The sequence below is a fragment of the Pleurodeles waltl genome, chromosome 11 (genome assembly GCF_031143425.1).
Source record: "Pleurodeles waltl isolate 20211129_DDA chromosome 11, aPleWal1.hap1.20221129, whole genome shotgun sequence".
In the NCBI taxonomy this organism is placed as follows: Eukaryota; Metazoa; Chordata; class Amphibia; order Caudata; family Salamandridae; genus Pleurodeles; species Pleurodeles waltl.
In genome coordinates this window covers 99,771,474-99,796,290 of record NC_090450.1, presented here as the reverse complement: position 1 = coordinate 99,796,290, position 24,817 = coordinate 99,771,474, and the positions used below count along the sequence as shown (strand labels likewise).

At 44.8% G+C, this 24,817-nt stretch overlaps 1 protein-coding gene across 2 annotated transcripts in view; it reads right to left on the bottom strand.

Annotated features, from left to right (window-relative positions):
• SERPINI2 (serpin family I member 2) overlaps positions 1-24,817 on the bottom strand; it is a 147,960-nt gene that overhangs the window by 40,821 nt on the left and 82,322 nt on the right. Inside the window, exons 1-3 of one of the 2 annotated variants that reach the window (XM_069215423.1) lie at positions 23,507-23,599; positions 22,328-22,522; positions 22,054-22,246 (exon numbers count right to left, since the gene is read on the bottom strand). In XM_069215423.1, coding sequence (XP_069071524.1) covers positions 22,054-22,246; positions 22,328-22,522; positions 23,507-23,513 — 395 coding nt within the window. In that variant the 5' untranslated portion in view covers positions 23,514-23,599. Of the gene's footprint in view, positions 1-22,053; positions 22,247-22,327; positions 22,523-23,506; positions 23,600-24,817 lie in introns of those variants that run through there. The other variant, XM_069215422.1, reaches the window with a different exon arrangement.

Sequence of the window (24,817 nt, the reverse complement as noted above, 5' to 3'; positions counted from 1 at the left end):
TGCAGCCGCACTCGCGCCACGGCATTATGAGATCCCCGCTGGTTTCCGCCTGTCTGCAAAGCGGGGATCTCGGCCTCAACAGAGTGAAATGCTGCACAGGGCCGTGGCAGTGCAGGGGCCCCGCAACTCCCCTTTCCGCCAGCCTTTTCATGGCGGTGCAAACTGCCATGAAAAGGCTGGCGGGGGGGGGACTCGTAATCCCCTGAGCAGCTCTGCAAGCAGCGCTGCCCGGGAGCATTACTCCCACCGGGACTAAAGTGGCGGGAAACCGCCGGTCCCGGCAGTGCGACTGCGGCGCTTCCGCCGCAGTCGTAATACCAAGGATTTCACCGCCAGGCTGCTGATGGTGAAATCCGCCAAAACAACCCTGGCGGTCGAAGACCGCCAGGGTTGTAATGACCCCCTATATCCTGTAGCTACTGGCAAAGAAAAGCTTTGTGGGTTTGAACTATGTTGCATTGCGTGTTCTTGTCCACTCTTCTGATACTTCATTTGATGGTAGCAGTTGAAGGACTTGAAGTGCCATTCTTTGATGTCCACATAATCATAGTGTAGATGATATACACTTGGTGGGCGCTTGTCTATTGGTAGCTTCTAGCGTGTTTTGCCTACGAGCAACGCCCAACATATTTCAGACATAAGTGCATTTCTGAGTTCAGCGATAGGACTTCTGCAAATTGATGAATAATAATGTTTGTGTTAGGAAAATATTTGAGTTTTGTGTAAAGCAGGTACAATGTAAGTAATGTGTCCAAAATGTAGACCGCATTTGACGAGTCAGCAAGTTGTTTATGAATCGGGACATATTGAGAATCTGAAGGCAAAGACATAGGAGTGTTAATTTACAACAGGTCTGAGATTCCTATCCAGCTCTGTTGCCTTTTGCCTCCAGAAATACCATATGTTATGTTATAGGTACTTGATGTAGCACACAATTCCCTCCTGAAGGAGTATCTCGGCGCTATGCTGTTTAGGCATAAGTGACACTATTTGAAACAACCAGGTTGTTACCAACTTTTGAAAATCTTAAAGTTGAGGCAGGTGGGGGTGTGAAGAGAAAGAGGCCCTCATTATGACCCTGGCGGTGTTGCACCGCCAGGGCCAACGGGGGCGGGAGCACCGCCGACAGGCCGGCGGTGCTCCCTTGGGCATTCTGACCGCGGCGCTTTGGCCGCGGTCAGAAATGGAAAACCGGCGGTCTTCCGCCGGTTTTCCATTGCCCATTTGAATCCCCCATGGCGGCGCAGCTCGCTGCGCCGCCATGGGGGATTCTGACACCCCCTACCACCATCCTGTTCCTGGCGGTTCGCCCGCCAGGAACAGGATGGCGGTAGGGGGTGTCGCGGGGCCCCTGGGGGCCCCTGCAGTGCCCATGCCAATGGCATGGGCACTGCAGGGGCCCCCGTAAGAGGGCCCCGCTAGTATTTCACTGTCTGCATAGCAGACAGTGAAATACGCGACGGGTGCAGTAGCACCCGTCGCACCTTCCCACTCCGCCGGCTTGATTACGAGCCGGCTTCATGGTGGGAAGGTCGTTTTCCCCTGGGCTGGCGGGCGGCCTTTCGGCGGCCGCCCGTTAGCCCAGGGGAAAAGTCAAAATACCCGCCGCGGTCTTGCGACCGTGGTACGGTATTTTGACGGCGGGACTTTGGCGGGCGGCCTCCGCCGCCCGCCAAGGTCCGAATGAGGGCCAGAGTGTTCCAAAATGGTGGGGCCAAATATGAAAAAAGATCTGTCACCTGCTCTGGCGGCAGGAATGTGTAGAGTCTGCAGAAGAGCTTCTTTTGTAGACCTTAACTGCCTGGAATGCAGATGGTAGCTACGTTTTGAGCCTAGGAAAGTAGTTTGGGTCTGGGATAAGGCCTTGTGTGTCAGGCCGCAGAGCTGGAAGATCGCCTGCTTTTTAATGACAACCAATGCAATTTTTTTAGTATGGGAACCTAGGGTGACCAAGCTGGTAAATTGCAGATTAGCCGACCAGCAGTCCTCTGTATGAATTGTAGTTTAGCCCACAAGGTGTCATATGCTTCAACAAGCAGTGCTTTCCCCTAATCCAGACGACTAGTTATGAGGGACTAGACCAGGGTTTTCCTAGAGGTGGAAGGGAGCGAGGGAAAAACCTTTATAAACATTCTCTTTGTGACAAATCAAGTGCCACCTGTAGTATTAACTTGTTCTCTCATGGGCAGTGTCTGATCTATTTCTACTATTATACATATTACTATTATACATACACAGATACAATCAAATAGTGCCAGAAACCTCTTTTACAATTAATTCAAGAGGGGGAATTTTTGTGGACTAAGGAGAAACAAATGGGCTAAGAAATTAGTCTTCCTAAAGTTAATTGGAGACCGAGAGAAAGAATACTGACACAGGCCCAAGGAAAGGGGCATAGAAACCTTAAAAAACGGATAGTGCTATAGCAAGCCTTCATGCATTTACGAAGACATACAGAAGCAGCTCAAATCAATGTAAATCATAGATATAAATTGCCTCCACTATGGCATGTTCTAAACATTACAAGAACAGAGCTCAGAATGGTCTCCAGGTATCCTTCTGAGTTGTTTGTCTGGGAAAGTTGGCACATTGAATTTCATGACATCTTCCTTGTATTTCCTGGAAAACTAGAGATTTGGATTTACTACTTTTTACACGACTAGCACCCGGATTGAACCTCCATTGGCCACCCCACATAGACAGCTCTCTAGTATAAAATAACAATTCCGTAGGACTGTGCCTATACCCTGCCACCCTGGATAGTGCCCAGATTAATCTGCTGATCACATGCCAGGATACCACAGTACATACAATGTAAGTCGTTTAATTGTGATGTGGTATTTACATCCATCGAGCAATGAACATGTAGTGCAATATATTTAGTACAACTTGCTTTTCTCCTGGAGATGCACGCCTCGAGGGCATAAGATGCGGTCAGCAGACGTCAGTGCTTCTTTCATAGCAAATGGCACTGTGCCCTTATTAGACTTGTGCCCATTTGTCCCTGAGAATTTGTACAGTCCTCTAGTACAAATTAAACATACCATGGGATTCTCCCTCTAATGTGATGTTTAGCCTTTGACACAATGCATGTTTTAATGATTTCGTAAATGAAAAATTGATTCAAATAAATGCTTTGTATCGTTAATCAAAGTGGACAGTGGAGATGTTGCTTCCCTGTCATAGTATTGTATGAATGAAAGTGTCTTTTGACATTTCAGCAAATCTTGGATTGATGAGCTTAAAAATAGTCGAACTTTGTTGAATGATTGATGTCCTGCATCGGTTGAAAACGAAGCATTTTATCTGCGAGCACCTTTGAGTGTGGCATTATTTGAACCGCCCCTTGGACCCATTGAAGCTAACGAGAACGATTCTACCTTTGTCAATATGCACACCCCTGGCTTCTCCCAGTGCTTGATTCTATGGTGAGATTGTTTGATAAAGGCTTGTGCGTGCAGCTTATCACAGCTAATGTGGATTTTCTATTTATGTGCAGAGCAAATGCTATTTTGACATATATATATATATATATATATGTCAAAATAGCATTTGCTCTGCACATAAATAATTATATGTCAAAAATGCTATTTTGACACACATATATATATATATATATATATATATATATATATATATATATATGTCAAAATAGCATTTGCTCTGCACATAAATAGAAAATATATATATATATATAAATATATATATAACCTATTGGCGGTCCCCAGTATGTATAGTTAGGACCTAGTTTCAATGCACATTTGTAGATCTAGGTTTGGGAAGAATTCCCAAAGAATTCACAGAGAATTTACAACGAATCGCAAAAGTGCGTGCCAGCAGGAATGCTGTGATTGACTGGCTAACATGACACAGTCCTTTGGGTGAAAATAATTTTACAAAGCAGTATTTGGGGTCAGGGTGGAGGTACTCTGACCCCATGGGTGACATATAGGTGTGTTTGCGTGACACCTTATGGGTTCTAAATGTGGAAAAAACATTTTTTCAGCTTGAGATATTCTCAAATTCGTCATGACGCATGGCGCGGCCCCCCATGTAACGTTGCAACAAATTTGTGAATATCGGCAGAAAAAAAGAAAAAAAGTAGCTGTACACTTACCCAGACTGTTTTGGACTCACTCACAGAATCTCTCTGAGGCACTCATATGCCACTCACACACCCGCTCAGGCACTCATGCACCCACTCACAGACCCACTCAGACACTCACACACCCACTCACAGACCCAGTCTTCACAAACCCACCCATACACTTATACACCCACTCACAGACCCCCTCATGCACCCACTCACAGACCCCCCCAGGCACTGATGCACCCACTCACAGACCCAATCGAACACTCATGCACCACCTGACATTAGTGTAATGCAACATCTTCCCCTTCAATTTCCCACGAAGATGGACAGCTTATTAAAAGGACATCCCGAGCGTGTTTACTGCTGATTTTGGAGAGGCTTTTTTTAATACACAGGAGTATGATCATATCTCCACCAAACAAAGGAGCACCTCATTAGTGCTGTGAGGTAGGCTGCAGTGCCTGGCTGCAGGCCAGGCCCTATAACAACCCCAACCCTGGGCCATGTGCAGTGGGGTTTTCTGCAGGGACTGTCGCCAATCCCTATGACAATCCAACCCCGCGCACTGCGCACAGCGGGGGTTGGCTGCAGGGCCTGACATGTGGCCATTCCCTGCAGCCAACCCTGCATGGCCTCCCTCAGTCTGATATCCATCCCAGGGTCCCCATTCCTGGGGACCCAGCCTCCTTCTGCTGGCACACACTCCGCAAACTTCAGGAAGATCTTCAGATGGATCCCTGCAGACTGTTGCAGGGCAGTCACAACGCCTTAGTCACGAGCAAGCTCAACTACGGCAATGCCCTCTATGCCGGCACCTCAACTAGGAACATCAAAAAAATTCAACTCATCCAGAACGCCGCCGCTAGACTCATTCTGGACCTCCCTCGCCAAGAACACATCTCCCAACACCTGAGGACCCTCCACTGGCTACCGGTTGAGAAGCAAATCACCTTCAAGCTTCACACCCACACGTACAAGGCCATACACAACGAAGGACCAGCCTATCTGAACCACCGCCTTTCCTTCCACACCCCGCCAGATCCCTCTGCTTTGCCTAGATGGTCCTGTCCACCGTCCCTCGCATCCGCAAAACCCCCGCCGGAGGACGATGTTTCACCCACACTGCAGCAAAGAGCTGGAACATCCTCCCCCTGCACCTCAGACAAAGACCGTTGCTCATCATCTTCAGGAAGAACCTCAAGTCGTGGCTCTTTGGATGAGGCCCCTCCCTTCCCCCCTAGCTTCTTGAGACCCTCACGGGTGAGTAGCCGTGCTCTACAAATATTGATTGATTGATTGCCCCCATTCCCGGGAGCCCAGTGTCAATATTTTTTTTCGCCAGTGCCTGGCCTAAACATTTAATTTGTTTTCGGAGAAGGGGGCCACGCGGCCCCTTCCCCAGGCTGATCTCAATGCAGGGTCCCCATCCCCGGCCTAAGCATTTAATTTTTGGAGGGAAGGGGACCACGCGGTCCCCCTTCCTAGGCCAATCTTGGCATAATTGTTTTTTACCATGTGACCTGGGGGCCCCCCCAGGGCATCCAGGCTCAATTTTGGGGACTGTGGGAGGAGCTTGAAGGCCCCCATTGTCCCAGCTGGCTCCCCAACTCCTGTGGGAGCCAGCATTGCTGTCACAGAGAGGAAGTTGCTAAAGCAGCTCCCAGTCTGTGAGAGCAGTTTCCTTTGTCTCCCTGCCTGCAAGAGACAGAGGAAACTTCTGCTCGCAACAATGGAGAGTTTTTTTTTTTTAGCCCTGGGGGGGTCCCTCCGGGACCCAGGCACCAGAGCTAAGGGGTCATGGTGAATCTACTCCAGCCCTTTGCCTTTTTTTTACTTTTTTTGTGGGTCTTGGCTGAAGCTGAGTCCCTAGATGGCTGCCAACATTTCCTGGTTTGAAGTGTTGGCAGCCAATTAGAGCTGTGCATTTCCCTGCATGAGCTCGTCTTTTTTCACGAAGTCATCACAGCCAGAGATATACACATTTATTTTCCCTTTACTATCTCCAAATCTACTGAACAGATCTCCAACAAATAAGCTAGAGCACAATCTGCATACCGAAAACTAGCTTTCTGCCAAATTTGGTGGAATTCCATTCAGTGATAATGATAATTTTATTAGTTAATAAAAACCATAAAACATTCCATCCCCATATAAATAGTACAAGGCATGATCAATGCAATAAATACACTAACACCCCCCGCGGCTCGATTTCCAATGAGCAGCAGATCATCTAAAGCAGGTTTAAAGTCAAGGTAAAACATGAAGTAACCCTCCCAGCATCATTCATAATCTACTAAGGTTGCAGTGGGAATCAGTTCATGGATCAAGTTTTAAGGTGTTTTTAGTCCACTGCCATAAAAATTAAAAAAGATTCTATCACAATATCCTAGTACAGGTCTTATGCCAAAATGAACTTTGACCTTGTTCCCTATAAGCATAATGCCAAAGCAGTTAGTATTTTATTAATAATATGCAGAATTGAACAAGAAATGCATAACATTCCATCTGCCCATCACATAGTAGAATTTCAGCCCAAGGGGTATGTTAGACCATGTTTCCAGGAAGCAAAGTATCGAAAAGCATTTGATATTAAAAGTTACTAGCTCAAATAATGTACAAAGTTGGGCAAAAAGTGCATTACATTTCTTCTGCATGGTAGCTAAATACCAATCAGATCTTGAGCAATTAATCCTTGACGACAGGATTCATATTCTAACCCAATCCCTATGATGGAACTCAGAGGGGGTATAGATCAGGGATGATTAAAAAAAAAAACACTATGGCTAGAAAATGGATGAAGTTGTACGTGAAGTAAAAAGTTCCAAAAATTGGACCAGCCTGATGTTCAATATTTCATTTCCTGGATCAAATGCTGCGATTAGGGCCAGTCTACATGCTCTGATCCCTAGGACAATGAATTCCTTTTTCAACAAATTTCTTCCTTGAATAGCCAAGGCTGGACAAATACAGACCACGTGCACCAACGTTTCCACCGCCAGATGGCATATGCAGCATTCCTGGTTAACTCTATGAGTCTCCTTCTTCCATTTGAGTAAGAAGTCTAACGTTGGGATATCTCCAAGCCTTAGCCTTAAAATGCTTTCTTTAATTTTCAAAGAATAGGGTGCGGCCATAATTGATGATACTTTATATGCTTTGTATAATTTAAGAACAAACCATCCATGAGACCTTTTGGATAGTTCCTTCATATCTTCTAGCCAGCTTTGTAGCTTAATTGATTTATTCACTACTTTCCTAAAAACTGGACTAGACAGAGTATGATCCCATTGGTCACCCAGATTCAGCTGATTTATACTTTTTTCCAGAAACTCCTTGTAGTTACTATTGCCCCTCTCAAGGTTAATTTCCTGTCATACTAGATTAGCTAACGTCCCTTCCGGGAAATGCCAAAGTTTATGGTAACATTTAATAAATGCTGCACGTCTAGCCAACGACTGCCTTACTAGCGAAAGTTCCAGTCAGATTTGGGCAGGGGATTTCGTCTTAGTTAACTAAAAAGCTTGCTTGTAAGATTTTATCATTAGTTTATCCAAGTGAACTTCCTCCGCCCCCTCATTATTTATGTACCATAGTAGAGCATTTGTAGTAATTTCGCTCTCATAACTGCTGCTAACGGTTTAAGGGTATGCCCACGGATGGTCTTTGCTAAAGTTCCAAAGGCATGATTGAGAGCTTGGGCTTTATTCATTATGACTTCCCTATGGCATGCATATGACCCTCTTGAATCTATCTTGACCCCTAGATATGTACAAGTGGCCACTTCATCTATTATCATTCCATTTAAATGCCACTTACGTTGATTAGATTGTCTACGATTAAGGACAATAACTTTTGTTTTACTGTGGTTTATGTCCAGCTCATTAATTTTTGTATACCCTCCTGAGCTATTCATCAGTTTTTGCATACCTATTCTAGAGTTGCTAAACAACAACAGGTCATCTGCATTTAGCAGGTTGGATAGCTGGTGACCACCAAGAGGGGGTGAATGGGCTGACTGACTTTTTAACACTGTGAGGAGGTCTGTGATGTAAAGATTAAAGAGGAGTGGTGCTATAACACAGCCTTTGTTTTAATCCAGCTGTTGTTTTAACTGCCCTAGATAAATGAGAACCATCCCCAAGCTTAACTTTCATCCTTGTATCGGAATAAAGTAATGTAATAGCATTCAGGATAGTTGGAGGCAACCCTCATTGCTGCAATTTCCAGTGGTTTGAGCTGTAGGTACTAGTATTTAAAGGTCCTATGGGAATTTCCATGGGAAACACAACTTTTTGACCCCCCCCCACCTCCCCCGTTTTCTCAGCCCCACCTTGCGAGATCACCTCAAAACTTTCTGAGCATAACCAGAATCACTGGTGGCACTCTTTTTGGAATATTTTGCGAAGATTCATCAAACGATGCCAAAGATATAGGCAACTATAACTACACGGTGATGACCGCTACTAGGTTTCACATATATACACACACACACACATTCACACACACCTCGCCACCCCCCACCCTGGTTTGGTTATTTTAAGTTGCCCAATTTGATTTTTGATGATTGTGCCTCACTGCACAGTAGCCATGCCCCCTTCTCTGGCAGACTATTTAATCAACATCAGAGCACGCCTGCGCAGCTCTGCTGTACAGGTATGAGCCCATGCTTCCTTTTCCTTGTAGGCACTTTAGTGCTATTCTTTGGGAGGTGCTGGGCTCCCATTTCACCTGTTGGGTGCCTTATTTAAAGGGCTTTTGCCTACTTCTAATTGTTTTATATTTTCGTTTTTCACACATTCATTTTAACTCTGCTATCAGTTACCAGTAGATTATTGTCTTTCAGAGTAGCATGGGAGAGGAGTCTGGGGTTGCTGGACATCAGTTTGGTTATTTTAAATTTAAATTGCCCAATTTGTATTTCACTGATCGCACCTCCCTGCACATTAGCCACACTTCCTGGCACCCCCCTGTCTATGGTGGGCTATTTAATCAATATCAGAGTGTGTCCGCGCAGTGGACGTGCACAGTGGATGTTCTGCTGGTGTGCCAAAGGCAAGCCCTTCTGCACCTGTCTGCACCTATCCACGCCCGGATCGCACCTTAGGCATGGGAAGAATTTTGAAAGAGTGAAGGTTGTACCAAATTAGACCCTTCCCTACTCGGGGTTAGACCCATTATTGTCTGCAGAGAATGCAGTGAACAGTTAGGTTATATTGTTTCCAGTTTCTGTGACACATCTAAGACCGTACATGGGGGATTGTCACAAGACATCGTAAACTTGAATAGTATTAGCTACATTCTAATCAATGTCAGGTCACTTGTTAAACATTGTTTGGAGTTTACTGTGTAAAAAGGTACAAACCCACTCTAATCCTCATAACAGAGACATGGGCTGATCCCACATCCGGCCCAACCTAGTTAATGCCATTCCTGAGGAGTATAAGATCAACAGATTAGATAGACATGCCAAGCAGGAAGGTGGTTTAGCTGTTATTTCCCAGGATTCCTTTCTAGCTACCTTGGAGCCATTGCACACAGCACTATGTGAAGCCTTGCATTTTCCTTTGAGCTATACAATAAACAGTACTTTAAAGGGCTATTAGTTTATCGCCCCCATGGCCAGAGATCGATGTTCGCTCAGTACATAAGCAGTCTCCTGGAAGCAAACATCCTTGCTAATGACTATACTGTGCTGGGAGACTTCAATTTCCACCTTGAGGCACAAACAGATAGCAATACTATAGCTCCCACCCAAACCATGGGTGGCCTTGTTCTTCTACAAAGAGTTATGGAGCCTACTCATCACGCTGGGCATATTCCGGACGGGATTCTCACAAATAATGACTCTATAACTAACATAGATGGTTTGTCGTTACCTTGCTCTGACCATAAGGCTATTTTATTCAACGTTACTTATAAACAATCTGGCCAAACGAACAGAGGTTCAAAGTCCTCCATGCTCACTCGGGCATGGCACACAATCCAACAAGAGGATTTTAAATTAGCCTTAGAGAAATACCCTCCTGATCTGCTCTCATGACATTGAAAAATCCATTCTAAATGATTTCAATTGCCTAAAAGGGGTGGTCAAAGGCAGCCAGATCATGGATAGGCAAACTTTCAGCCCCCTGGTTTTCCGATTACCTCAGAAAACTTAAACAGTGCTGCAGGAAGCTAAAAAGAATATAGAGGAATGATTATAATGACCTAGAAAAAAACAAAACATAAGACATTTTTGACGGACTACAAATCAATAATTGTAAAAGCAAAATCCTCCTTCCTCACACAAACAATTGAATCTTCAAAAACTCCACAAAGGAATTACTTAAGACGGTAGTTAATTTGTCAACACCACCGACTGACAAACTGCTGGCAAGACTCAAGACATCTGTAATGCTCATCCAGATTTCTTTCAAATCAAGGTGGAACAAGTTTACAATAGATTTTCTACTATTGCCCCTCCTTCAGTCAGTGAAGAGTCGACCACCTCTAACGAGGATAGTTTCGACCCTCTGGCAGAGTTCTTAATGCCTTCAATAGAGGAGGTAGTAGGTCTAATTAAATCTAGTAAGTCTGGATCCCCCTATGGTCTGTGCCCTCCTAGGATGGTCAACCCAGCCCGAGACCCACTTGAGGGCAGATTAACTGAAATATTCTCACGCATGTTCAAAGAGGGTTATTTTCCCTTGTAGTGGAAGTGTGCGTCGCTGATGCCCCTAATTAAAAAAAACCTAACCTCAATGGCCTGGATCCCAATAGCTATCGGCCCATATAGAGACTACTTTTGCCACTACAATTGTGGAAAAGATCATGAATAAACAGTTAATGGAATATTTTGGAAGCAACTTCCTGCTTGATCCAACACAGTTAGAGCTGGGCATAGTACGGAGACAGCACTCATTAAGGCACGGAGGAAATAAGACTATCACTAAACCAAGGAGGGAGAGTGGCGCTTATTCTACATGACTTATCATCAGCATTTGATACAGTCATTCCTAAGCTGTGACTGGACTGTCTTTCCCATTTAGGGATTAGAGGCACTGCCCTTGATCTGCTAAACTCCTTCCTCTGTGGCCAGGAACAATCTGTGGCCTTGGGTAATTTCATATCCCAGTCCTTCTCACTCCTGTATGTGGTCCCTCAAGAATCTTCACTGTGTCCCTCCCTGTTTAATGTTTATGTTACCCCATGACCAACCTGATACAATCCTTCGGCTTCTTTCTTACATCCTATTCAGACAACACTCAAATTGTCGTCTCCCTGGCCAATACTGATATCAATACGGGACTTAGATTCCATGATTGTATGTTAGCAGTCAGCGGTTGGATGAACAACAATTGTCTGAAATCAAACTCGGGGAAGACTGAGGTTTTGTTATTTGGCCACAAGAGTTAGTTGCACTCCTGCCCCATGTCAGGAATGCACGAAATCTGGGGGTTATATTACACAATAAACTTGTATACTCTGACCAGGTGAACTCAGTTACCTCCTCTGCATTCTATGTTTTAAAAACTATAAAGAAAATCCTCCTCTACACTCCTTCTGAACTACAGAAGCTGGTGGTTACATCTCTCGTTCTTGCTAAATTAGACTATTGCAATAGTCTATATATAAAACATGCAAAAACAGCTAATGAGCAAACTGCAAGCATGCAGCAGCACTTCTTCTGAAGATCCCCACGTTCCAGTCAGCCTCTAAGGCATTAAAGAAACAGCTCTGGCTCCCCATAAAAGAAGTAAGTTATACTTAAGAAATAGAATTTTTAAAAAACTTAGGAATTCACTGAAAAAATCAAAGGTCACAAGGACGTCATAGTTAGGTTCTGAATTTACTCGCACAAAACCAAAGAAGTTCACCTGCTGTAGTTAGAGTTATCTAAAGTAACTATAACCCATGCCCTAAGGTAACTATAACTCTTGCCCACGCCATGCACTGCTAATTACCCCACAAATTACAGCACTCATGACATCTTTGTTATCATTATTGATAAAGTCACTGTAACATCTGCAGTAAAATTATTGATCACACAACTGTGCATGTTATAGTTAACCTTAGGGCACGGGTTATAGTTATATTAGATAACTCCTTTCAGTAAATATCTAAGATTTTTTTCAATTCTATATTTCCTAACTATAACGTCCCTGTAACCTTCGTTTTTTTCAGTGAATATATATATGTGTGTGTGAGTGTATATACATATATATCTATATACACACACACACACATATATATATATATATAATGTGTATATATATATATGTATAGACTTATGTATATACACACCCTCATATATATATATATATATATGTATATATATATATACACACACAAATATATCTATATCTATCTATATAAATCTATATATACATACATATATATTATATACATCCATACATACAAATGCTATCCAGGTGCAGCCAATGAACCAGAAAAGAATCCCCAAAGTCTTTTCTAAAAGAGTTTGGATTAACATTAGTAGGCTATTAAATCTGGGCACAATTTGCAAAGTTAAATTCAGTCAAGCTGACCCAGGTATATAGCATGTAACTTTTAGCAGAAAACGTTTGTTTAATGTTTGAAAAAACAAAAAAATCTGTAATATGCAATGGTATTTTCTTTCAGCACCCCTCATCATTGTTTGCATATATGGATGTTGGTTTATGTAGAATGCAAAACTAGTTAGGAAACCTGAACATGGCCAGAGCCAAGAGAAGAATCCAAGATTGAGTACAGAGTGGAGGGCAGGTGCCTGCAGTCATCAATAAAGTGTGAGAGGCTTATTAATGTATTTGAGGTGTAATATTCTTTTCAGGGGTGAGTCGTCAATTTTTTTTCAACTGGAGTAGATCCGTGCAATAACATAAGCCCCCCCCCCCAGCCTCCGTGGTGCAGGGGTGGCACCGAGCTCAAGGTGGCTCCCTCTGCAGAAGTGGTAGGTGGTGGGCCAGGGAAGGGGCCCCTCCATGTATTTTGCAGGGGGCCCCCCTCAAGTTTAATTGCGCCACTGTGTATGGCCGTGTCAACACCAGGACAGTGTGCGCTCTACGGGCAACATAATGCAAAATGACAAACCTTATGCAATGTAATAATTCATGCATTGTGTGTTGATATTGCATAATAACTTTTTGCATTGCAGGTTTTTATCTTGAAATGTCATTCATGCTGTTTGTAATGTATTGTTCATTTTCAAGCCTTTCCTGCAGCCAGGCTGGGTGTGGCATGTGGGCAGGGCTTGGGTCTATTTAAGGAACCCAGCCCAGCTCCACGTGCTCACTATTCAGAGGTCCCGGTGCAGAGCAGCAGTATTTTCCTGGGCTCCTGTCCCGGAGGCCTACTTGGACATTTCCTGTCCCTGTCCCCATTATCTTGCTGATTTTCAAGCAGGGTGGTAAGACGGAGGTCGGGGTAGGCCCCTGACTCCATTTCTAGAAACATTTGAGTTTTTGGCTTTGTGATTTACAGTGTGCGCGATTTATTCTTACCACTTAACCCTGCAGTTCGGATCGGCAGAGTGCGCAATCATTTCGAGGCATTTGAATCTTGATGGTTGAATCGGCAACAGTGTGCGCGATTCATTCTTGGTAATTAACCCTTGCAGTTCTGATCAGCAGAGTGCGCGATCATTTCTAGGCATTTGAATCCTGATGGTTGAATCGGCAACAGTGTGCGCCATTCATTCTTGGCAATTAACCCTTGCAGTTCGGATCGGCAGAGTGCGCGATCATTTTGAGGCATTTGAATCCTGATGGTTGAATCGGCAACACTGTGCGCGATTCATTCTTGGTAATTAACCCTTGTAGTTCTGATCGGCAGAGTGCACGATCATTTGAGGCATTTGAATCCTGATGGTTGAATCGGCAACAGTGTGCGCGATTCATTCTTGGAAATTAACCCTTGCAGTTCGGATCGGCAGAGTGCGCGATCATTTTGAGGCATTTGAATCTTGATGGTTGAATTGGCAACAGTGAGCACAATTCATTCTTGGCAAGTAACCCTTACAGTTCAGATCGGCAGAGTGCGCGATCATTTCGAGACATTTGAATCTTGATGGTTGAATCGGCAACAGTGTGCGCTATTCATTCTTGGCAATTAACCCTTGCAGGTCAGATCGGCAGAGTGTGGGATCATTCTAGGTACTTGAGTCTTGATGCGCAGTCTGGCAATAAGGTGCACAATAATTTCTGGGCAATTTAATCTTGAAACTTAGATCAAACAGAGTGGGATCTTTCTAGACAAAACAAGTTTAGTCAGTTTGCCTATTCTACAGTATCATTCAAGAATCCTATAGCAGTTAATTCTTTAGGAACAAATTTACTCATTGACTCTTGTTGTGATATAATTGCTATTCTAAGGATTAACTTGAGAGAGTTCAATGTTCAGAGCATATGAGTATAAAAAGGTCACGTTATTGAAAAGTTCTTGAGCTCTCATGTTATTAGAGCATAAAGAATTAAAACAAAGTTCATGAAGATTAATGTGAATGACCTTGCTATTTTTTTAACTCTTGCTTCCACAAGTCTCCTTCCCCGCTGTTCCCAACCTAAACCCCATCCCACGCTTGCCCATTCTTTAACTCTGTGCTATGATAGCTAGTAGAGTTTGGAGCTGCCAAGAGGTGGACATATTGGGAACAGGCGCAAACCCCGAGGATCCGGTCTCGCTGACAGGCCGGGACATTTCTGATGGTAACTGTGTTGGTATTCCAGATCCTGGAAGTTTAAATGGAGGAGACTTGCTTTATGATTTGTAATTCTTACAGTTGTTTGTCTCTAATCTGACAACAGCCTGGCAGTGTGTGTCGTGGTCTACTAAATACGTTTAATTGCTTGGTAACCTAGCCAATGATTCCATTCAGGATGGTTTGTAGATAATGGAGCTGGTCTTGAAGGTCATGCTGACCTACAAATCATGGCTGTGGAGTCCCATCATTGCGGGGATAATTTCTTTGGTGATACATACTGATATGAATAGAATGACTTTCAGGTTGCCTGTGTGGCATCGGGAAGCTGTAGAGCAGGCTGCTGCATCCACTTAGATGTAAGAGTGAAAGGGCTCACTCAGCAATGGAGAAATTGCATTATGGGTGGAAAGGTTTCACCTTTACATGAGGGATGGCTGACTCCACATCATTTCAGACTTCTTAGCAACATGTTTCCTGAGGGACAGGACAGAGTTGAAGGTGAATACAAGTGATTTGACACTGATTGGCCGTTTCAGGTTTAAACTGGCCAAGTTCATATCATTGAGCCAGATTGTGACTAATACTTCATCCTTAATGCCTAAAGAGAGAAATTCTGTTTTAGTGGGTTGAGTTTCAGGCAGGTGCATTTTTGAATGAGGCAGAGGCAGGGTTTGAATGTTGGATGTCAAGAGTTGCAAAGATTTTCATTTAGAGTTGTGAGTTATCAGCATATTGGTTAACTTTGATACTAGTTTTGCTGAGTAGGGATTGAGGGATTTCATGTTTGAAGATGAAAGATGTGTAGGAAGCTGGCCTGGTTTGTGGTGGGTTCCTATGCTACTTACACCTTATACCAGGTTCAGGTTTCCCCTATCAGTAAAATGTAGGCAGTGTCTAGAAGCCAGGCTCTCTAGAGGTAGCTGTGGATGAGCAGCCAAGGCGTATCTAGAAGACATGCAAAGCTCATGCAATACCACTGTAGTCACATAGCACTTACACACATGAAAGAAAACACTGTTACAAAAATAAAGCTACTTTATTTTAGTGACACAATTACCAAAAGCACTAGATAGGCAACCCTCCAATAGGAGGTAAGTAACACACTAGATTTGTACACTAGTGTTCAGAAATAGACATAAATAGCAATAGAACACATTGCAATAGCCATAGACAATAGTGACCATAGGGGAGCCCAAACCATATACTAAAATAATGGAATGCAAATGCAGGACCCCCACATAGGTAAGTGGAATCTGTAGAGGGGAGCTGGAGGAACTAGGAAACACCAAAGTACGTACCACGGTGCCCCCCCAGTGACCAGGAAGAAAGGAGTAAGTTACTGGATTTTCCCCAAACCACCAAAAGGCCTGAAAATGAAGATAATGCAACACCCAGACAAGACTGCAAGAAACCAGCGGTGAATTCCTGAAGAGGAAGACGTGAAAAAGAAGGGGGCCAAGTCCAGAATTCTCAAAAGTGCCCAGTGGTGGCTGGAGCCTCTACCTACCTGTCTGTGGTTGCAGGAGTTGGTTGGCGGTAGGAAGCAGACGGTCAGCAATGCATCCCTGGAGCCGGTAATGGATTCCTGGAGGATGCAGTCGACGTCCCAAGCGTGATCGAAGATTGCAGTCTATCTGTGGCAAGGAAAAGCCACCAACAAGCCATGGCAAAGTCAAGAGGCATGGTAGAAGAAAAGTGGGGCTGCCGGGGACCAGCAAGATCCAGGATGACTCAGCCCACAGGTGGGGGAATCTCAGTGGACACTCAGCAAGGCAGAGACTCGAGAGGAAAAAAGGTATCCCCCATTGGAGACCCTCTGGAAGAGGGCTCAAGAGTCGCAGAGTTGCCTACGCAGCACAACTGGAGAAGAGTCCCACCCTGCAGGAGAAGCATGCAGAGGGCTGTGTGTCACAGGGAAGAGTGCTGGGGACTCGGGCTACACGGAGCCTGAAGATCCCTTGGAGGAGATGCCAACAAGCCTTGGTAGCTGCAAGAGATGCAGTGCAAGGGGGTACTGTCCTGCATGGGAAAGGAAGGGCTTACCTTCACCAAAGTTGGAAAGCTGGCAGAGAGGACCAAGGGGACCACTCTAGACCACCACCTGTGATGCACGATCCTCTCAGGATGAGAGGAGATCCATGCAGCCATTTGTCGTTGCAGTTGGTGCCTGCAGATGCAGGGGAATGACTCCTTCACTCCAAGGGAGATTCCTTCTTTCTTTCAATGCAGACTGAAGACTTGCCACCCTCAGAGGATGCACAGCTAGGGAAATGTTGTAGATGCTGGAAGGAGCAGTGGAAACAATGTTGCAAGCAGCGTCTTCATCTTGAATGCAGATTGTCGGTTCCTGGAGGGTCCAGTCACAGTTCCAGGGGCCAGAAGTCGAAGTAGAGGTTGCAGAGGGGTCCAGCTGAAATATTGTAAGCCGAATCTGAGGACCCACTCAAGAGGGAGACCCTAAATAGCCCTGGAATGGGGATTGGTCACCTAGCCAGGTGACCACCTATCAGGAGGGGGCTCTGACATCACCTGCCTGACCTGGCCACTGAGATACTCCCAGAGGCCTCTGCCCACCTTGGATTCAAGATGATAGAATCAAGGGACCCTCTGGAGGATCTCTGGGCACCACCACTGGGATGGTAGGGGCAAGGGAGTGGTCACTTCCCTTTCAATTGTCCAGTTTCACGCCAGAGCAGGGACTGGAGGTCCCTGAACCAGTGCAGGCTGGTTTATGCAAGGAGGGTACCAAAAGTGCCCCTCAAAGCATACCAGTGGCTTAGGGAGGTTACCCTGCCCAAGCCATGTAACACCTATTTCCAAAGGTAGAGGGTGCTTTCCCCGTCTTTCAGATTAAATCCTTTGTTCTGCCTTCCTGGGCTTAAGCTGATCAAGCAGCAGGAGGGCAGAAACCAGTCTCAGGGGTGGCAGCAGCTTGGGCTGCCCAGAAAACCCCAGAAAGCTTGTAGGAGCAAAGCTGGGGGTTCTCTAAGGAGCCCCCAGAGTGCATGGAATCATACTTCCAGTACTGGCAACAGTATTGGGGTATGATTCTGACATGTTTGATACCAAACATGCCTAGGATCGGAGTTACCATTAAGTAGCTGAACATAGGCAGTGACCTATGTCCAGTGCATGTATAAAATGGCGTCCTCGTATTCACGAAGCCCATGAAAATGGAGCTGGAGTCTGTAGGGGCACCTCTGCTCATGCAGAGGTGCACTCACACACAGGTACCTGCACCCTGCGCTCTGGGCTAGGAGGGCCTGCCATAGGGGTGACTTACATTGACCTGGTGCAGGGACCTGTAGTGAAAAAGGGAAAGATCCGGAACAACGCATCTGGAACCATGTCTGCGTTGTTCACGCAAGTGGAACGATGCTTGCCTGAGCAACGCAGGCCTTTTTCTCTGCCTTAACCATGCATGTGATGAACAACGCACATAAGTGGTTAAGGCAGAGAAAAAGGAAGATCCATTGGGGAGGACGCGATCGGGTAAGTGGGGCTGGGGCAGGGTTGAGGGTATTTTTTAGGGGTAGGGCTGGGGTTAGGTTATTTTATTTTTTAAGGGGCGGGGTGAGGGGGTCGGGACTAGGGTTTATGGGGCTAGGTGGGGGTCAGGGTTATTTTGTTTTTAGGGGTGGGGTGGTGGGTCAGGGTAATTTTTTATTTAGAGGGGTGGGGGGTTTGGGTTTTTAGGGGCGGAGATCAGGGTAATTTTGTATTTAGGGCGGGTGGGGGGTCAGGTTTCTGGGGGTGGGGGGCAGGGTAATTTTGTATTTGGGGGTTGGGGTAGTTATGTGTTGAGTGCGGATGGGGGTGGGTTTTTAGGGGTGGGGGTCGGGGTAATTTTGTATTTAAGGTGGGTGGGGTTTAGGTTTTTGGGGGCGGGGTGGGGGGTTGGGGTAATTTTGTATTTAGGGTGGGTGGGGGCGGGTTATTAGGGGTGGGGGTGGAGGTGGGGGTCAGGGTAAATTTGTATTTAGGGCGGGTGGGTGTTTTAGGGGTGGGAGAACAGCGTAATTTTGTATTTAGGGTGGTGGGAGGTTGGGTTTTTAGAGGAGGGTGAGGGTTTGTCGTAATTTTGTATTCAGGGCAGGCGGAGGTCGGGTTTTTAGGAGCAGGGTTGGGAAGTCAGGGTAATTTTGTTTTTAGGGGTTGGGTGGTTTTATTTTTGGGAGTAGGGCTCAGGGTTGGTGGGGAGTATTGGGGTAGTTTTTAAAGGTGGGGGGCGGGATAATTCTGTTTTTAGGGGTGGGGTGGGAGGTCAGGGTAATTTTGTTTTTAGGGGTTGGGTTGTTTTATTTTTGGGGGTGGGGGTCAGTTTTAGGGCTCAGGGTGAGTGGGGGTTATTGGGTTAGTTTTTAAGGGTGGGGGGTCGGGGTACTTCTGTTTTCAGGGTGGATGGGTGGCATGCGACAAACACACATGCCGTTTCCACACATGCCTTTACTAGGTATGCCTTTACAACAAAAAATTGTTGTAAAGGCATGCGTGGTAAAGGCATGCGTGGAAACTACGCGGTCGTTGTTCCAACCGCGTTGTTCAGGCATGCGTGGTTGCCACACGCATGGTTCCATCATACAACCAAGTAAAAGGGTTCATGCACCCTTTCAAGCAGGCTGCAATGGCAAGCCTGCAGATACATTTTGCATGGGCTCCCCATGGGTCACATAATACATGCTGCAGCCCATGGGAAACCCCTGGTGTCCCCAATGCCCTGGGTACCTGGGTACCATATACTAGGGACTTACAAGGGGGCACCAGTATGCCAAATGTGGGGTGTGTGTAGTCCAAGCAACCACATTTAAAAGGAGAGAGCATAGTCACTGGGGTCCTGGTTAGCAGGATCCCAGTGAGCACAGTCAAAACATACTGACAACAGGCAAAAAGTGGGGATAACCTTACCAGAAAGAGGGTACTTTCCTACAAGATGGAGCCCTAATGTACTCAGCAGGAGCCTGGGAAGTTCTGGAATTCTGAAGTACCTTTTTCAGCAATGTGGTGGTGGTTGAGAGGCATGAGTGGAACAAGTAAAGGACATTGCTAGTGAATGCCACACAATATATTAGAGTATATATTATGGTAGGATAGTTAACAGTGTCAAAGGCAGAATTATCCTAGTCTGACATCAAGAGGGCAGTGTCTGTTATGCATGTGATGGTTGTTTCAGTACTGTTGCATGGCCTAAAGTCTTCATTTTACCAACTGTATATCTCATGTGCATATAAGTAAAGTACCCAACACAGACTTCTTTATTTTAGTATGTATATAAGTAAAACTCACAAGAGCATCTAGCTCATTTTTCTTGGTGTGTGTGAGGATATTTTAGTTCGCCAGAAGCTAAAGACCCTCTGTTGTGTTTTAAAGTTATCCAATGAAACTGGTTTCACCATAGACTTCTTTTCCCTGTCTCATTATTGAAATGTGTAGTTTCATACATGTTAGCTACTTCTTTCTGCTTTCCACAGACCTTCTCTTAACCTGTCACCTTATATTTATCCTTTGCTTCCTCCTTAAATTATTTAAAGTGCATCTTTGCTTCTTGTTATTAGGGCAATAGCCAGTAAAAAGTACATCTTTTTTATGACATTTTGGGTGAGACCTAAAGAGTCAAGATGGACAATCAGGAAATTTCAGGACTGTATGCTGAATTGGTCCCAGCTTAGTGTTTCATTTGAAAAATATAATTAAAGGAGGGATAGCAAGACTGCTGGCTGGTTAACAGAATACAGGACTGTGGTGCTAGATAATCACAGATAACAATGGAAGCCGTTCTATTCTATTGAATGGCATTTGTCAAGCATGGGGGGAGCCCAAAAAGACATACGATCCATTAACGTATTCAATGTCATGATTCCTAACTGTGGTTAGGGAGATGAGTTTGAAGATACATATTTGAGGATGTATTTGGCAGACAAGGAAATGTTTGGTACAGTGTAACACAGGCCGATGTGGTGGAGAAATCTGGTCTCTGTAGGGTGAGGGTTTGTAAGTCAATGGAATTAAGCATACATTACCAAGAGGTGCAGTATGAGGTATGATGAGAGGAGGAATGTAAAAGTGAGCAGAGTTGGTAGAAGAGTGTAGAAGGGCAGTGAGATGGATTCATGTTGGCAAAGCATGGAATGGATGCAAATGTGTAGGGAAACATACCTAGAATCTGGCAATAAGTGTGTGAGGCCCTGGCTGAGCTGAAAGTGCTTACGGAATCCACAGAAATGCCTCACAGTAGTGGGTGGGATTTTGCTCAGAAGAGAGATTACCAGTAGCGTAGGTCAGCTTCACTACAGATCTCCAGTTCTTGCAGAGAATGCCTTAGAGAGTCTAAAGGAGTCAAACTGTGATGAGGTGCCGGCCATAGTGGCTTCTGAGGACACTTATGAAGCAAAGAGATACCAAACGATGATACAACTGCCAAAAATGAGCCTGAGGCTGCAAATGCTCACTTCTTACGCCTAATGGGGTCACAAGTGGAAAGAACAGACAAGATGGAGTTCGTGGTCTAAGATCCTACCAAGCTTATCCTGTAAATACTAAATATAATTGAAGCCAAAGAACTGTGGGCTGCCAAGTAGCAGAATGTAAACATCGTGAACTTGAATGAAACAGAGTGTTCAAGAAGAAGAGCGATAGCCAAATGACATGGGGTGGTCAGATTGGGGGCTGGACACACAGGATAGGTTTGCTCAAATGCAGGAACGTAAGAAAGTGACATTCAAGGATGAGCAGGTAAATTGGGGTTAAGAATCCCAAACTAAGGTATATTAATGAGAAGCAACCAGCCCTCTTGTCAGCAGTCATTGTGTCAGTCGTCCAAACCAGCACACATCACTAAACCCCCTTAATTATCCTATCTCTGTGATTGCGGATCCTCTCCTCTATACACTAATGACTGAAAATGCATTACTACCCATTATAGAAATAAGCAAGAATAAAACAAGTCCAAAAGAAGTATATAAATAATTACAAATATTTTATCATATATTTCATTTAATTTTATTTTGATCTTAATTATTTTTTCATGTGTACTCTGCAAGCATTTGCTCATAATCGCCTGCTATGTAAGCTTTCAAAAATAAAAAATATATATTTTTAAAAAGTGCGAAAAGAATCATTGCAATTTATTATGGTTAAAGGAAACAGTGGCCTGCGATAAAGACTTCTATGTCCTAATGTTCTGAATTACAAAAGCAGTTATATCATTTTGAGGCTGTCTAAGAACACAGATAAGAAGAGGGAGAAATGAACAAAGCAGATTAAACTAAGCTTTACGACCCACCTTGGAAGGCTCACTTCCACGTCCTCCTCTTCCATTTCAAAGATACAGGCTTTTATCAGATCAGCTGTAATTACTTTTTCCATTTCTTCAATGGTAACACTTTCTGCAGGAAGCACTAGAATTAAACTGATCGCCTCTCCTTTGTAAGGTAATTCCAAAACCTGATAACTCACATTCTTATCTGAAAAGGACCCTAAAAAAGGAATTTAAAAATGTGGTTAAGAGGCAGCATATTAACCTACACTAAAATGTTTAAAACCTGTTAGAAAATTACCAATCTTTGTTCTCAGCTGAAGATGCATCGTTGGTATTTTTGTTACAGAACCATATTTCTCTGTAAACTCCATCAAATTCGTGTTTTCCGTTCGAAATTTATATTTCCATTCTCCTCGGAAATAAATTGCATTCACCAGCACAAGCTTTGTCAGAGCCCCAACGTCTTCACTAGAAATCAAGTTCTGGATTTTGCCTGTGAAAAGTACATCAGATAAATTGTTCAAAAGTTGAAAATTGTTACAGGTTAGGAACTTGATAGCTTTTGTGTATAAGTTTGCCATTCTTAGCTTCACGAATATTCCTAAATCTATCCATACTTTTAGTGGGAGGAAAGTATAAATGGAATAAAGGGGATTATATCTTTACTTTTCAATACAGTGATTAGATAGGTCGATGTAGTGGATGGAATGTTATTGCATTACGATATATTGCATTTATACAGTGCCACCTGCCACCTGCTCAGCCTGTGACTATTGTGACCATCTCTAAGGCTTCACCGTTACCTTCGGTGTAACCTCCCATTGGGGACTCTGCTGCACAGTTTAATAGGTAGATGGCTCACCAGCCATATCTAAGATTAAGGAATCAAGCTATCTGTCAGTCTACTCCCTACCATTCATCTTCACTTCATGGGTTTTCTATGAAAATGTGCCCAAAGTCCTCCACTCTTAGAGTACCCTCTCCATAAACTGCAGGATTGAGGGGATGTGTTCCCACTACAGATAGCTATATTGTCTGGGGTGACAGAAGATATAGTAATTTTGGGGGGAGAGCAGCAAGTGTTGGGGGAGAACGGCAAGTGTTTACTCTGCAATATCGACCAGGATAGCAGGACTCCGGGCACCAGGCTGCTGTGTGGCAGCCCTCCACCTCACCTTGCGTCACATGCCTGGAGGCGCCTGGGGCATATAAGGAGTGTGGTGCTCCCGCTGCATGGATAGAACGGCAAGTGTTTACTCTGCAATATCGACCAGGATAGCAGGACTCCGGGCACCAGGCTGCTGTGTGGCAGCCCGCCCACCTCACCTTGCGTCACATGCCTGGAGGCGCCTGGGGCATATAAGGAGTGTGGTGCTCCCGCTGCATGGATAGAACGGCAAGTGTTTACTTTGCAATATCGACCAGGATAGCAGAACTCCGGGCACTAGACTGCTTTGGGGCAGCCCGCCCACCTCACCTTGCATCTCACGCCTGGAAGCATATAAAGAGTACGGTGCTCTTGCTGCGCGGGCTGCACACGGGATGCGTCCAGGCACTTGTCTGGGCAAAGATCGGGCACGAGTGGGCTTGTCTGCGTCTGTCAGCTGCTGGGAGAGGCTGGGCCCTTTCTTTTGGTTTTTCTTTTTCCTGCATGCGGCGGAAAGACCTTCAGCTAGCAAGTGGTGAATGACTATTCTGGTCTTATTAACGATTGTTGCCACTATGGGAAAAGGAAGGCTCCAGGTTTAACTGTGCCTTTGGCTGCTGATACAGTGACATGGCTAAAGACTAATATAGATAGTATGTTGGATAGAGCAGTAGGGATTATCTCTACAGAACTTGCTTTAGTTGAAAGAAGATTGTCATTGGGGACTGATGTGATATCTTTTCCCAGGCCACATTAATGTGCTAACTTAATAGCTGGTTCTGCGGACCCCCAGACCTCCTCTGGTTGCAATAAGGGGGTTAGTGCTGTGCAATCATTATGTGCTTCAAACTGTAGGACTCGGAATACAAACCCAATTGTGCTATTGTTTCGTTACTTACCGGTAATATTCATTACCCCGATTAGAGGTCCTCCTCGTCCCAGTTCTATTCCCTCCCTCCCTCCCTCTTGCACCTTGTCTGGCTCCGCTTGGTAACATAAGGACGAGGCAGAGGGGAGGAGCTGTTATATATTTAAAACATAATTATTATGATAAAAATAAAAGGAGGACTTTCAGTGTGAATACTGTTGGGTGGAGGACAAGCCTCATCTGTTTGGACTGGGACGAGGATGTCCTCATGATGGGTAATGCAGATATTCCATGTGAGCAGGAACTGTCCAGTACTTCTTCTATACAGCTTTCTGCCCAGGCACAACTTGACCCAGCCACAAAAAGGAAGAACATCATGAGGAAAAGCGGTATTAATAAAGCCGTTAACCAACAATCTACTCCTCAGGCAAATCTGAAGACACCGTGGACATGGGCGCGTCCTGCAGGGATAGTTACTTCGCAGTTCCAACTGGCTTCATGCCAGGATGAGCCCTCACCAGCCTCCGTAAGTTACGATGACGTGCTGAACCAGCTGCGCTCAGTTTTGGATGGAAAATTACAGCTGCTGCAGGATAAACTTGATCTTATAAGCGATGGTTAGCAAGTGCTCCTACTGCCTCTCACTCAAGTGTTAATGGGAAGAGCCCAAAATGTGATTGCTCAAATATTGTGAATCGGTCCAATTTTAATTAAGTTTGCAGAGTGCTATTACCACGGCAGCCCCTAAATCAAACCGAGCATTGCCTTCCTAG